We start from the raw sequence: 15,576 nt of genomic DNA, 5'->3' as shown, positions 1-15,576 counted from the left end.
ATTTTAATTTTTCTCTTCAAAATGAAACTATTATAGCTCTTTCTGCTTTGAAGCATTTTTGCCTAATAAAAAGAGTAATTATAAAATGTTAGGCATGATAATTTGCTATCGGATGTTATTAACTTGCAAACACTGGAAAATTAAATTTGACATTGCAAATTGAACCTCATTAATCATGTATGCACCTAAAAGCCTATAACACCATAAAAATTCTAACACTTGTATATTTTGGAATCATTATGACTCACACAGTAGAAAATAGTTTAAGGTAGGTCCTTGTTAATTTGGAGCATCAATATTAAAAATTTAACACATTTCTGCCTGTGGAGTTGTAGCAATATGATATGGAGAAACCAGTCTAAAAAAATATCATTAACAAAGGCAACAGAGTCATACTGGTAAGAACACATGACAATAAATAGAGACATGCTTCTTGTACTCTTTTCTTTTCCTTGCTGATTGTATTTTGAATACATCACTTAAATTTAATAAATCTCCATTATGGTCCCTAAAAAATATAGAATGCACTATTTTACATCTTCCTGCAAAGGTTTATAAGAAATAATTATCTGTGACTCACAATCCGTGTATGTACCTAATCCATTATTAAGTCCACTATTCATTCTACTTGACCTTATGAAGTCATTTTTGAGAAAATGTGTGGATTACTTGAAATTTAGATTACTAATAAAGTCATATAATTTTATTAAAGATAATTCTTTTGAAAAAATGAAGAAGGAAAAGGATGGAGGAGAAGAAAAAGAAGGAGGGAAGAGGAGGAGGAGGAGGAAGAAGAGGAGGAGGAGGAGGAGGAGGAGGAGGAGGAGGAGGAAAAGGAGCTCATTATCACAGAAGCTCCTCCAGAGAGAAGGAAAGCGGGAAGCAGGAGAGCCAGAAGATGTGAAGAGCAGAGAAAAAACCGACATGGGGAGGATTTGGCCTTTGGAAATCGTTTTTTGGAGTGTCAAAAATTGAAGGCATGGAGCAGAATCCACATTTGAGGAGAGCACCCTTCAAGAATTCACCAGGGCATCTGTGAATGGGCTGCGGGTGGGCGGAGAGACACAGAAGTGCTATTTTGATGTCATCTCACCTCAAGAAGAACTCTCCATAACCTTCACCATGATATTCAACTACGATTTCAAAACTACATACGAGAATTGAGACTTATTGAAATTACATTCAATTCAAGGAAAATATGTACTGATTATGGACCCGGTCTCACACTAGGTGCAAAACAAGGTCCATATCAGGAACAAAGAGCAAACTGTTCACATTGGTCTCCTCAGTTCAGCAGAATAATTAATCTTCATCAAACACCTGAGCTGGGAAGATGAAAGGCCCTTACTCAACAAGCTAAGAAACATCTGCACAGAAAATGCTCTTCTGAGACCTGAGCGTCAAGTTTCCTATGTACCCCACTGACCCTCCCTCCACCTGTGCAAACACCTCCAACAAAGCTCCCTCCTCCACACCAGCCCTTGCCTTCACCCTCACCGGAGTCTAACACCTAAATCTAGTTAAATATTAAAAGGCATTTGTGGCGGACAGGACCCTAAGATGGCCCCAAGATTCCCTTGCTGGAAACGCACCTATGATATGACCAGACAGGTGCACAAAATGGGATTTCACCACCCAGGGAGTCATGGTTGCTTCTAGACTCATCAACTGGGAAACAGCCCTGGTCAGTCTGCCTGCTCAGATGACCCATTACTGAACCATCAGAGAGCTGCGCTGCAGCTGTCCCCTCTCCAGGAGAGGTGCCCTGTCACGAGCAAGGCTTTCGGCATGGCCTTCAGGAGCTGGGAGTAGCCTCCACCGCAGCAGGAAAATGGGGACCTCAGTGCTGCACCCCGAAGAAATGAACCCTGCCCACAACCTGAGAACTCAGGGAGGGCCCCAGGCCACAGCGGCCACAGCCCTCGCTGCCAACGCAGCCCTGGGAGAGACGCCAGGCACAGACCAGCCCCTGACCAGGCTCCAGCCCCGCCCAGAGAGGCCAAGATGATGTGTCCGCCTGGTTTTAAGCCGCCCAATTTGTGGTGATGGGTTATGCAGCCCCCATAATAAACCACTTAGCAACAATATCCTCCTTTCATTTTGTATCAATTCAAAAAAAGTTAATCAAATAGTGAAATTGCAGCATGAGTATTTTCACCCAAGGGAAGGACGAGACGCCAACAAACACATCGGCAGCATTTATAACATGATCACAACTTAGCTTGATCCCCATCTTTGTGGGAATAAAGCCCTGGTCCCCCCACAATGCAGGCATCCGGGGAACCGTGACAGCTAGCGTACCTCTGTCCTCCAGGGGATTGCCAGCAAGGTTGATCGTGTGGAGCCCTGAGTTGGGATTATGTGCTAGAGCACTGGCCAGTTTTTGTGCAAAATCTCTGCAAGCAAACAAAACGGTAAGAGTAAATATAAGAGTAAATGCAGAGAATGTGAAAGTGCTCATATAAAATACTTAAGGATGAAAAGAGTGAAACCCAAAACAATAGAAACCCCTTTATGCCATCAATCTGCACATCACACATTTGTTAACATCACTGAAAACTCAATAGAGAATTAAAGCCACAGCCAGAATATGGCTCATTTCCATTTACCAAAACCTCACTCAAGAGCAAATAGAAAACACAACTGCCTTTAAAGACACACTGCTCTGTGATATTAATAGTACTACTGGATCTTCCATAAATTTTTTTTTTTTTTTAATTCTGGGTTTAATGTGTTTTTCGTCAAAATTCTGCGGGCTCCTCACCATACCTCTGCTCTCGTCACGCGAATTTCAGGAACGTGACACTGATTTCTTTGATTATTGAGCTGAGGCCGTAATTGCCAGCACTCTATCCTACAGGGCCACCAAATCGCTATTCGTGTTACATCCTGCCTGAAATAACCCAGCGAGCACCAAGACGACAAGATCACCGCTCATCATTAGCAACAGGGCGGTCTCCCTCCAACGCTCCGTGCTCTGAACCCTAAGGCCTGGTGGTGACCCCAATCCTAGATGAAGGTCACAGCAGGGTCAGCATGAGGGCCAGAAGTGACTGGACCAACCGCGCAAGGCGGCAGAGCCACAGGGAACATGGAGCTACTGCCACTGCCCGCGACCACCATCCAGGAGCCACCGGGGGGAGGCCTTCCTGCACTCACCTGCCCACGCCTCTGCCATTCTGCAGGCAGGCTCCACCGTCACCCCTTTCTCAGGACAAAGAGCCTGAGTCGCCTCGCCAAGGACAAGGGTCTCGGTCGAGGGTCCACACTGCCAGCCGCCAGCCTGGGCACCCTCACAAACACCAGGCAACTCGCAGACCCTCAGCAGCCCGGGCCTTCAGCACAGCGAGGGGCGGCACAGGGAGCAAGACTGGACCCATGAGAACGTGACCTTTAAAAGCCGTGCAAGGGTCAGGGAGCAAACGGCAGGATCTCCAAGCCACACGTTTGCGTGTCCAGGGAGAAACTCACGTCCGAAGTCCGGCGTTCTCCAGCACCAGTTCCTCCAGCCGATGGGACCGGCTCACCACCCGTAAGATCTGCTCACAGACGTCGGCAGACTGCAGGGAAAACGTTCTTTAGACTATTCCGTAGGTCGAAAGGAAAACACTCCCCTCAGCGCCACAAATCTAGGTCATGAAAAGTCTCGAGGTGACAAGTCACTCACCCACCTATCCGCTCATTCAACACAGACACTGAGAGCGCATCCACCACTGCACACCACCCCACAGAGACCCTGGGAGCGCAGGGACAGAGAGAGGGTCCCTGCCCTACAGAGCGCACCCTCACGGGGGTGAGACCAACAGGAACGCATGGCAGTGTGTGTTGACACACTCCCGCTCCTGTGTTGGACATGTAGTCAATGTGTGCTGACACAGCCTCTCTCCTGATGAACACATGGCCAGTGTGTTGACACATCCTCACTCCTATGTTGGTCACATGGTCAGTGTGTGCTGACACATCCCCTCTCCTGATGAAGACGTCATCGGTGTGTGTTGACACATCCTCACTCCTGTGTTGGATGCGTGGTCAGAGTGTTGACACACCCCCCTCTCCTGATGAACACATGACTGGTGTGTGTTGACACATCCTCACTCCTACATTGGACACGTGGTCAGCGTGTTGACACACCCCCTCTCCTGATGAACACGATTGGTGTGTGTTGACACATCCTCACTGCTGTGTTGGACGCGTGGTCAGAGTGCGCTGACACAGCCCCACTCCTTTGTTGAAATGCAGTCATCATATGGCAGCAGGTCGGGCTTTGGGAGGTGACTAGTCATGAGGGTGCAGCCCTCATGAACAGGATCACAGCCCTGGGAAGAGGACCCAGGGAGCCGCCTTGCCCCTTCCACATGTTCGACACAGCTAGAAGCAGCCACCACCAGCCAGAAGGCAGGCCCCACTGGACACTGAAGCCTCCAGTGCCTTCATTACAGATGCCCCAGACTCCAGAACTGTGAACTAACTTCCACTGTCTATAAGCTGCCCTGACGTGATATTTTGTTATAAGCAGCCCAAAAGGCGAAGACAAAGAAACTGCAGGATTAAATACTAAAGAGGCCACTTTGGTAGTGGTAAGAGAACCCTTAGGCCCATCTCGCCCAAGCCTGGGAACACCCAAAGGACCTCCCAAAGAAGCTGAGGTACAAGCAGAGAGCTGAAGGTCCTGACTGGCCAGGGGACAGTGACGTGTCGGGGAGCGCTCCCACGGCCAGCCTGAGCTGAGCCCTTCAGGTGCGTTTCATGAAGAATCCTTGGCTGAGGACGGCTATTCCCTTTTTGTGGGGAAGAAAGCTTAGGGCAGAGATGCCACGTATTTTAACAGGGAGGCTCAATAGGCACATGGGAGCCAGTATCACGATGCTACTACCAGTGCTCTCTAAACTGGGGCGAGGGCACATGCCTAGTGACAGGGAGAGTCAGACAAACGTCTGCCGCAACGTCCATGTGCTTTTAAAACATTTCATATCTATATAATAATTATACCTGTGAAAGTAGATGAAGTGGTTAGGACATGACACTAGAGGAAAACACAACTGGAATGAAGCAGATCACAGGCAAGCCCATGGAGGTGGTGACTCCTGCATCCCAGCACTCGGGAGGCTGAGGAGGGAGGTGAGGAGGGAGGATCACGAGTTCAAATCCAGCCTCAGCAACTTAGCAAGCCCCTAAACAGCTCTGGGAGACCCTGTCTCTAAATAAAATATTAAAAGGGCTGGGGATGTGGCTCAGAGGTTAAGCGCCTCTGGGTTCAATCCCCAGCACCCAGAAAGTACACAAATACAAGATTACAATTAAAATGAGGACTATATGCAACACTATCCTGAGGGAACTGTGAACACTGAAAACAGACCACAGGGAGAGACTTGTGCATAATTTTTTCTTTTCAATTTTTACATATTTGTTTTATATTTATTTATTCTGCCTCATTCCAAAACTAAAGGTAGCACTTAACTTTCGTTGCTTAAATATGGAAAAGTCATTTTTCTAAATATGGAAGCCTTCTGTAAAAGCTCGTGACAACCTTGGCCTACTTCAATCCTGCGTGCATTGACAGAGGAGAAGGTCCACCGTCCAGCCCTGGCACGTGGCAATTGAAGCCCTTTCTGCCTTGAACTATCTCATAAAATACTGCAGTCCTTCGAGGCACCCGTCGCGAATACCTCGCTGGATGGGCCACACTGGGACCAAGTCTGAAGAGGTGTGTGCCACGCATTCCCGTCAAGCCCACCCGGAGACCCAGGTCCCGGCCTCTATGCTCTCACGCTAACATTCTGCCTGCAGCCTCACTTTCCCACCATCCCTGGGCTTCCTGATGGACAGAGGCTGAAGAGACCACTTGATTCCAGCGGACCTGACGGCCGCCATGTGCATCATGCCAACAGTGGTGCTTTCTAGATGGGCCAACCCGCTGACCGGGTCTCCCACAAGGCACACCTAAGGCAGCTGGCTATCTGCACTGTCCTGGCAGAAAGGGGTTACCCAGGCCAGGCACCGGCAGGGATCCTCCTTCTGGAAGCGTTCCAGGGGATCCCTGCCTCTTCTGGGCTGCCTCGTGAGCATCGGGAAGAGTGATTTACCAAAGCCAGGCTTTGGAGATTTCTACTTCATAAACAGTGATAAAGGTTCACTACAGAGGGTGTCGGAGAGTGTGTCCAATCCCCGCTTAAGACACCAGAAGGGGCGGGTGTGGCGGGTCATCAGTGACCACACTCATCCTGCTCCCTTCTACAGCTACGTGAAAACCTGGTTTTCTACAGTGAGGACCGGAGGGGAAGTGTTCCAGAGCCGTGCGCGCACACCTCGCACCAAGCAGAACGTGACCACGTCTTTCAGACGTCTCCTGGCTCAGAAAAAGTATTAAAAGATAAATACATCCAGCAGCTAAGCGCTTGCGTTTAATTAAAAAGCAGACGCACAGGACAAAAACTGGAATCAATGTAAAGCCAGACACGAAATAGAACAGAATAATAAGCGTGGGAGTTTAGAGCCAAAAGGACCACACATCACGGGTCACAGTCGCGTCATCTGTAAGAGACTTTCGAAAAGACGCAGTGACTAGCCGAGCTATTAAACTGCAAAAGGGGAGCTAGGTGGTGATTAGCAACTCGGGAAGGGTGGACAGAGGCACCGCGCTCGCTGCACCTTTGAATTCTCTCAGATCCTCTACTCAGATGCGGATTAGTGGCTGCTGATTTGCTTCCTAAGACCATCACTGAGTATTTAATTCACATTTTTCATGTAGTACCTTAGCACAGAAACCCTTGTATTATATCCTAACGATCCAGGTAGCTCGTGCAACTTAAGAGAAAACCACTTATTTTTTTCATGCATTTTTTGTTTTAAAAAAAAATCCAAAAAAAAAACAACTGTAGTTCTTCGTATTGTCCCTTCCTTCAAATAAATTCCACGTTAAAAAGTGCTCTGGGATTGCCCACCATAATGCCACTGAAGAACAAAGCACCCCTTCCTTTTATCTTTGGGTGAAAACATAAGGAATTTGCTTTGCTTTGCTTTTGAAGACTTGAACAGTGATATCCACAAAGATCACTGTTCATTTTAAAATATCAAAAGTTGAAAATACGTGCCTGTGTTGGTTTCTGTTTAAATCTCAGCTCCCAGGAGAGCAGTAGGAGCAGCCTCCCATCCCAGGGCTCTGCCTCCTTCCATCCCAGGTCGCCCAGGAAAGCACAGAGCATTAACCGACCAGGGGCGCATTTTCTGCACTTCACACTGAGGCAGCTGAGAGGCTGGGGTGCTGGCGACAAGGTCCTGCACCTTTCTGTACCACTAAGCTGGGACAGTTTCCCTAAGTAGGAGGTGGTACAGTCTCTTTGGAACTCTCTTGGGTCATGAGCAACCGAATTTACTGACCTGTTCTTCCTGATCCCGCAACCCCTGCGCTCATCTCACTCCGCCAGGTGCCCCCTCCCTCCTGCAAGGCCCTCTGGTTCAGCCCTGGGTGTGCACCCTCCCAGCAACCAGGCTCCTCTGGCAGCTACTCCTGCTCCCTGAGGGCTCGCTGGCCCCTCCTCGGCCTGAGCGGGACGATGCCCACAATCCCCACTCCCACTGAGCTCGTTTCTCAGCCTCTTTGCTAGGGCAAGCGTGACAGTAAGAACAATGGTCGAGTTGTGAGACGCTGTAACCCCTCAGGACTGTGGTGAAGTTCTACACCTGCCAGTTAGCTCCGTGGCTGTATTCGCTCAGCCATGGCTTCACTGAACTTATTCTCTATTCATTAACCCAGTTTTTACCAAGTAGCAGCCATGCGCCGTACCCTCTGGTGAGCACAGGACAAGATGGCCAAGACGCACAGGAACAGCTCACAGGAACAGGCCAGCAGGAAGCCGGGATCCAAGGCCAGGCAACATGAACTTACCCAGGGTCACACAGGCCGGCGGAAAGGGTAAACCGAGACTTGGGTTCTGACTCCAGATCATGCTCTTGTCCTAAACTATGTGGGCTCCCAGGGCCCCAAGTGGGTTCAGCTGAAAGACTCACACTGGCCCCAAGCCTGGTAAATTCAGAGAATGAAGTAGCCCACCCAGTAGCCAATCTCCACCCTCTACTTCATGGATCCACATCTCAATTCAAAACCTGTCTTTTCATTATGAAAATCTTAAACCTCCAGATTCTATGGCCTCCCAAAGCTGGAGGCATTGAAGTGAGATCCTGAAATAAAACAATATCTAAATTATTTCTCATCGTAAACTGAGGCATCAGAAAGCCACCTGGTAGGTAAGCATCTGTCCATAAAGCTAAACATGCAAAATTCCCAACCAAGCATCCTATTTCCACTGGAAGAAAGACCAAATATTTATCTTCCCACCTTTTGTGAAAACTAACAAGATTTCACTACAATTTCATGCTGCTTACATATAAATTTGCCCAAAAAGGCATCTAAAAATTAATGCCAGCTATTATAACTCAACCAGACCAACTACCTGTTCACATTTCCTGAAATACTCTGGAAGGGTGACTTTATGAAGATGAAATACAGAACAGGAACATCAGATTTGCTCTTTGCAGCTGTGCCAATGGAATGTCAATAGTTTTTGCAGACTGAATGAGTGCGTACTGAATGCTACACTCCTTCTGTTCATCTTCTAAAATTGTAAAAAGCAGCTAAAAACATGAGGAAGGACTTCCCTGAAGCATCTCCATTATAAATTTTACAAAAAGGTATGTGAATCACTTACAGGAAAATATCTCCTCAATAAATAAAATGTATACACTTTACTAAATACAGGAGATAAAAATTCATTTTAAACAACTACCAGGCTTTTGAAACCCAACCAAGTCAAGCAACGTTCTCCGCATGTTCGATTACTCACCAGTCTTAGATCCTTCGAGGACAGCTTGGTGAACCACTGGTTGTACTCCAGGGCAGCAACGATGGGTATGAGGTCCCTGGAAGCAGAAGGAACGCAGTGCATGAAGCGCCCTTGCAGAACAGCCGGGCTGGCCAGGCCGCGAGTCCTCCACACCCCTCTACGGTAAATTCCCGCCATGGCAGACTGGACGTTCAGCCACCCTCCTTGACCCCTAGACAACAATCAGATTCTCCCAACATCCTCCTTAGGATGCACGCACAACTCCCGAAGCTGACGTGAACCGCCTCCAGGGACGAGTCCCACTAGAGGAGATGAGGTGGAGGAGCGCGCATTTGGAGCACTTCCTTGTTCCGAAGGAAATCACGGTAGCTCTGCACTCTCAGTCCCCCTTCCGTGGTCCCCTCCTTCTTCAATTCTCTCGCCTTCAAGTTCCTCCCTCGTTGGGGGGAGCTGGCACCCCGGCAAAGACAGGCCCGTCCTGGCAGCCGCGGCAGCCACGGACCCTCAGTGCAGAGTGACCCCCGCGACCACCAGCAGCTCGCGGCCCCTGGTGCGCACTCCCTCCACGCGGCCCAGATGGAGTCATCTGAAGCCCTCCACCTGGGAGGAGGCCCCTTCACGAGAGCTGCCCTTCCCGGCCGCAGCCCCAGGGCATGTCCCTCTTCTCAAGTCAGGCAGAAGGCGACCAGGCCCAACTCACGGACTCCACATGCGCCACCCCAGCCGCAGACCCCAGCACTGCTGTGCTCAGCATGGACCCCACGCCCTCCCAGTCCCCCAGCCCAGTGTCATCTGCATCCAGCATCCGGCTCGTTCTGTCCCGTGCATCTGTCCCTCACGTGCCTGGCTCCGGGCACCGCGGACTGTAAATTCTTGGAAAACCAAGTGTCTATTTTCGTTATGTGGCTTCAGCGAGGCTCCTCCACTCCATCCTCAGCAAGCAAGCAGCAAGTAGCAGACACTCAGGTTTTCCCTGAGGCAGACACTAAGGCGGAAGGTGGGAGGAGCTGCTGTGGGCACAGGGGCCCCGGCTCTGCACATCACCCACTCACACCCCCAAACACCATGAGGAGGCACTATCACTTAGGCTTCACAGAAAAAGGGACAGGTGTCTAGAGACGCACGTGAGACAAGGTCAAAGAGACAGAAAGAGGACCTAAACCCAGAGGCCAAATCACCACACGAGCACGGTTCCCAGGACGCGTCCTGAGGGAGGGAACAAGCAAGGCACGAGCAGGCATGTCCCCTGAGCCCTGGAGGTGACAAGTGACGTGAGGCAGACTTCAGGCAGAAGAGTCAGGACGCAGAGCAAAGCATGACACAGTCCGAGTTTAGAGCTGGTATCTAAAGCATTGTCCATAAGTGGGAAAAAAAGTCAATTAGACTTTATCAAAATGAAAAACTAGTTCTGCAAAAGATGCTATTAAGAGGAGGAAGACAAACCAAGCTCTGAGAAAGAGTTATCCCCAGTATACACAAGGTATTCTCAAGACTCAACAATAAGAAACAATCACTCCAATTTTTTAAAAAATGGGCAAAAGATACGAACATTTTGCCAAATAACATATAGCAAATAAGCACATTAGAAGACTCCCAGAATTACCAGCACTAGGATAACACAATTCAAAACCAAAACCAAAATGAGTTGGGTGCAGTGGCACACGCCTATCATCCCAGAGACTCAGGAGGCTGAGGCAGGAGGGTTGCAAGCTGGAGGCCAGCCTCAGCAACTTAGCAAGGGCCTGTCTGAAAATTAAAAGTGAAAGAGACGGGATATGGCTCAATTGTTAAAGGGTTTCTGGATTCAATCCCCCGTATTGAAAAATAAATGTTAAAAAATAACAAAATAAGACACCACTGCATACCCACTGAATGACTAAAATTAAAAACTGAAGCAAAAACCTGACAAAAGCAAAGGCTGAGGAGGGTGGGGAGCAGCCTGCGCTCTCACACAGACTGCAGACGGGACAGCGCCTCCCCAAGTCCAGGGCCAGCACGCCGCAGGGCCCAGCAAGCCCAGGGCCGGGCGTTTCGGGAGAGAAGCGACAATCCACGCTGCGCAAAAGTCCAAGTGCTCACGCTCATCGAGGATAGATTCATGCCCGCCAGAAACTGGATGCAGCAGTGTCCTGGGTGACACCAAGTGACGTTCAGTTGAGGGTACCACGGCCACGCCAGCTCCCGCCAGCAGGAACCGGCCACCTAGCTGTGAAGACGGTCAGGCGGACCCGCCTCCCAAAGGACAGCACCCCCACCTGCCTGAGTGGGAGAGGCCAAGGCTGGAGGCAGGTGAAGGGGCTGGAACAAGAGGAAGGCAGGAGCGGAGACCCCCAGAGTGCTCTACAGGGCTGATCCGTTCCGACCCGAGTGTGGCCTTCCACGGTAAAACTCTAGAGAAACACCGTGGTCACGAGGACCCTATCACACAGGGAGGGGGCGGGGAGCGGGAGGGAACGGCTGTGAATGCACCTCCTAAGGGGAGGCCACAGCCCATTTCTTCACCCACACGGGGACACGTGGTTGAACCTACAGTAACTAGTGTCCTGCTGCCCAGCTCACAGGTCTGTCTGAAGAGACCCTAAGAGATGGCCTACTGGCGTCGTTCGTGCAGACAACAGCTGACCCAAGCGTGAGATGGACAACAGAATGGAGAGACGGCAGAATGCTCCCGCATCAGACTTCAAGCCAGAAACACAAGTGACACGCACCACCACGCAGGACCTCAGGCGCCGACCGCCTCTCCCCGGGGTTGGAACGTGCAGGGACGGAGAGCCTCGCATCGGAGGCGACCAAGTGTGCAGGAAGTACTTCACAACACCACGGAAAGTCAAGGTCTCCACCGAGGACTCGGGACACTCAACACCAGCCCGGGGCAGGCAGAGCGAGCCTGGAGACCAGGCGTCAGACACTGGGCCTCGCAAAGGACACACGGCATCCAGGAAAGGGTCTGACGTGGTCCCACTGGAACAGAAGATATCCCAGCGTGCCAGACAGCACCGGCGAGCTCCTCTCCAAAGCTGCCTGCTCTGCGGCCTTCCTGGCACAGTGACAGGTGAGCAGAGTCTGGACCAACAGTTCAGGGGGCTGCGTGGGGCCCACCTCCCTGCCAAGGAGGACCCAGATGCCCTGGTGCGGCTGCCGCCCGTCAGGACCTCTCCTTCCCCCTCGTGCTCGCCCTAGGTCCTGCCTCGATCGCGCTGGATCATGAAGAAAGGCCTCCGCACGCAGGGAGCTCACTGCGGCCCATTCTCCCGTGGAGGAAAGCGGTACCCCTGCTGTCTGCCAGCCCTCGACATCTGCCGCGAGTCCCACCATGCTGGGGGCCCTTCCCTGGGGGCAGCCTTGGCTCTGAGGAGCGGAGCCGGTAAGTGACCACCCAGGGAAGCCTCTGGAGTCCCGCCAGCTCCCACCCAGCACTCCCTGCTGGCCCGGTCACTCCCACCCTCCTTCACACGGGAGCAAAGGAGTTTCGAGATTCTGAACCTGAGGGAGACAGTCTCCTAGGGCCCCACAGGATCCTCATTCCTTAACACTGAAGAGAGACGAGGCCATGAACACCTGCTCTCCAACCTTTTTCTGGATAAAAATTCATTCTGCAGTTTTTGTTTGATCCATTCTGGCTGGGTTTCTAACGAAGGGTGGAATCCTCATTCCTCACCCCAGTGGACACATCTGAATAAGCCGACCCTCCCCTTAACTCTCTAAGAACCGAGTGCTTCTCTTACATCTCTCTAGAAAGACAAGTCGCCACAGAAGCAACGAGATGAGAGCATCGGGAGGACCAGGAACCTTCCCTGGCAAGTCAAAAGTCTGTAATGCAAGAATTCTGTGACTTAAATTCTTTTTCTTTCAAGTAAGAAAACTCTTCACTTTATACAGCTGGTCATTTAAAAAGAGGGCAAGCCTTTCGGGATATGAAAATAGCTGGAATTTCTTCAAACACTTTCTGAGCCACAAATACAGCTGATAAAAGTGCTCTGAATGTCGTGATCCACCTGGTCTTCACAAGGACCCCAGGAGGAGACCTGAATGCCACTGAGCCAGGAAGGCTCCCAGGCACAGAGCTGAGGTCGTCTGCGTGGGCCACAGGGGCGTGCGTGCAGGCAGGGCCAGGATTCAGACCCGGCCAGTGTGACTCCCGAGCCCTCTGCCTTGACCCTGTGCTGTCACCTCCTGCCCACTAAGCTGCCTTCCTTACATCAAAAGTCTTCACCTCCTCTACCAGGAACCCAGGATCGTTTAATCTGCAGGTTTTCAGATCAAAGACTTGAAAACCCTTCTCATCACATTTAACCATTCATTTGCTGATTTCAAAGCCAATACTAATATGTATTCTGAAGTGACATCTCAAAGCAATTGTACTCTGTCATTTTAAACATCAAAAATAAACTGGTAGGTCAAGCATGGTGACACTTGCCTATAGTTCCAGCTGTTTGGGAGTCTGGGAAAGGAGGACTGGTTGAACCCAGCAGCCTAGGGCCAACCTGAGCAACGCAGCAAGACCTTGGTTATTAAAACGCTTTTTCATTAAAAAAAATAAACTACTAACATTTGGGAACCATTAAAAAAGTTAAAACACAAAGTCAAGGAGGCTGTCAGGAGATGCAGGCTCCAGCGCGCCTCAGCCCCGGAGCACTATGGATTCTGGACATGCTGCTGACCCAGCAGTTCTGACCTTGGCCTCGGGTGTCCAGGACCTCAGAGGAGCTTCCTTGTCCAGTGACTAGCTGCAGGCCATATTCCCCAAACTCCCTTTTCCTGGCCTGCCATCTTCTGGAATTTTACGAAGATTGTGACTTTTGAAGAGTGTGACCTACACCAGGAAAGGGTTAAAGAACAAGAGTAACGGAGGGAGGCCCAGCAGGCTGCGGTCCACACGTGGGCAAAGCACGAACACAGGGAGCGCCAGCCAGGGAGCGGCGTCCTGACTGTTCTCAGCGTTCCCACAGCCCGAGGAGGAAAGACCCCAGCAAATCCAAGGAGGCCCCCAGCCGAGCGCAAAGCCCTGCGCTCTTCACGCGTGCACAAAGGCACCGCCGTCTCAGGGCAAGGCTGCTGAACCCGAGCCACGCGGCACCACCTGGCAGGCACGTCCGTCTGGCAAGTCTTTCCGAGCAGATTTAGTCGCCCGTGTCCCCATGGTATCTAGTTTGAAAACCGAAGTTGGAGAGCTAAGAAAGGGCTAAGAATGTCTCGACTTAGCTCCTCCTCCTGCCAGGCTGTTTACCCAGGCGCGTCCTGAGCACCATTAACTTCACGCTGGACCGCCGCACCCTGGCGAGGTCCTGATGCCTGCAGCAGCCCAGACGGCCTCGGAGGTCAAAAGGTCGTGACGGCTCAGTCCTAACAGCGCAGTGCTCCCTGTGAGTCACCCACCTGCACTACTGTACCGTTAGGCCCAGTGCAACTCACACGGGACCAGCAAAGGAGGAAAAAATACCTCAGAGACAAGCTCTGCCGCGGCTCCACATGCCCAGCATGTCATCCACCCTCCCCACGGGTTCATCTGGCCCAGACTGGTAGCCACTTAATACAGACCTTTAGGGAAACCAGGAAATGGAAAGAAGCCCATGCCGTCCACACGTGACTCACACCGACACCACCTCTTCCTTCTTCAAGAAGAGCAGGAATAAAGAAATGGAGCTGAGCTTAGGAAAGAATTCCACCAGTGCCCCGAGGACAGGCTGGACGTCCCCACCCTTGGAACTCCTTCCTGATAGCATCTTGCTCACGAGTGTCACCTTGATGCAGAAGCAATGTGACAGCACAAAGGCCCGAGTCTGCAGGCAGGGCTCTCAGAAGCCAAGTTCAAACCCAGTGATGCGTGCCGCTGGGTCTTCAGAGCACTGATGAGATTAGCTCCTCTGAAAACCTTCCCGGAACAAGAGCAATCGATGCGTTGAAAGCTGTGAGCTCTCGCCATGACCTCTGCCCCCATCACTCCTTGTCACCGGAGTCACAGCATAATGACACTCTAAACAGCTCACAGGCCTCCAGCCACCGGGAGAAATGTGTAGCTAAGCCTTTTCCAATCTATGCCTCTCTTTGGTCCACTGATACCTAAACCAGAAAATCGAAAGACTACACTTACACAGAGTTTTGAAACCTAGAAACAGTAACGAGTGGACGCTCTTCCCCGCTCCTAATCATGCTTTCCTAAAGACTCACAGGATGGCCACTGTCATCCTCACATCCGGGTGCTTGAGAAGGGGCGCCGGGGACTGAAATGAGGTCGATCGTATTCCAGGTGTGCAGCCTTCGTGACCGTGAACCTGACTATTACCTATGACTAGATTGCTGTAATTAAAAAATGGAAAGAACATTTTCCAACTTTTGAATTTCAGTGATAGGAAAAGTCCTTCTACCTCCTTAGTCAAGCAAGAAAAGTAGACGATTTTACTGTGAATTCGATGTTTTCAGAGAAATGGAAAATTCTCCAGCTGCGGTGTCAGGAAATGCACCTGCAGGGAACTCTCAAAGGTGCGACAAGCTTTCTGGATTTTAGACACCGCGTGTATACCTCTGGTACCTATGCTCAGTGGCTTCTTTACACACAGTTTCCCTTTGCTGACAAATGACCGAATTACTCATGGTGGGTGAGCAGGAAGCTCAGCGCTGAAGCTCACTGGGCACAGCCTGCGCCCGGGGTGGAACCCTCAGGGCCAGGGCGCAACACACAAAGCGAGGACAAGCCCCGCAGGCTAACCTGCAGCCTGCCTCTCCTGTGCACCAGATG

At 50.8% G+C, this 15,576-nt stretch overlaps 1 protein-coding gene across 1 annotated transcript in view; it reads right to left on the bottom strand.

Moving 5' to 3' along the window:
- The window catches only part of Carmil1 (capping protein regulator and myosin 1 linker 1), a 251,990-nt gene that overhangs the window by 118,862 nt on the left and 117,552 nt on the right, over positions 1–15,576 (bottom strand). The window contains exons 9-11 of the mRNA XM_047558066.1: positions 8,841–8,916; positions 3,472–3,560; positions 2,302–2,396 (exon numbers count right to left, since the gene is read on the bottom strand). Of these exons, the coding sequence (XP_047414022.1) occupies positions 2,302–2,396; positions 3,472–3,560; positions 8,841–8,916 (260 nt within the window). The remainder of the gene's footprint in view (positions 1–2,301; positions 2,397–3,471; positions 3,561–8,840; positions 8,917–15,576) is intronic.

The sequence above is a fragment of the Sciurus carolinensis genome, chromosome 7 (genome assembly GCF_902686445.1).
Source record: "Sciurus carolinensis chromosome 7, mSciCar1.2, whole genome shotgun sequence".
NCBI classification, from domain to species: Eukaryota; Metazoa; Chordata; class Mammalia; order Rodentia; family Sciuridae; genus Sciurus; species Sciurus carolinensis.
This window is presented reverse-complemented; position numbering and strand designations above follow the sequence as displayed.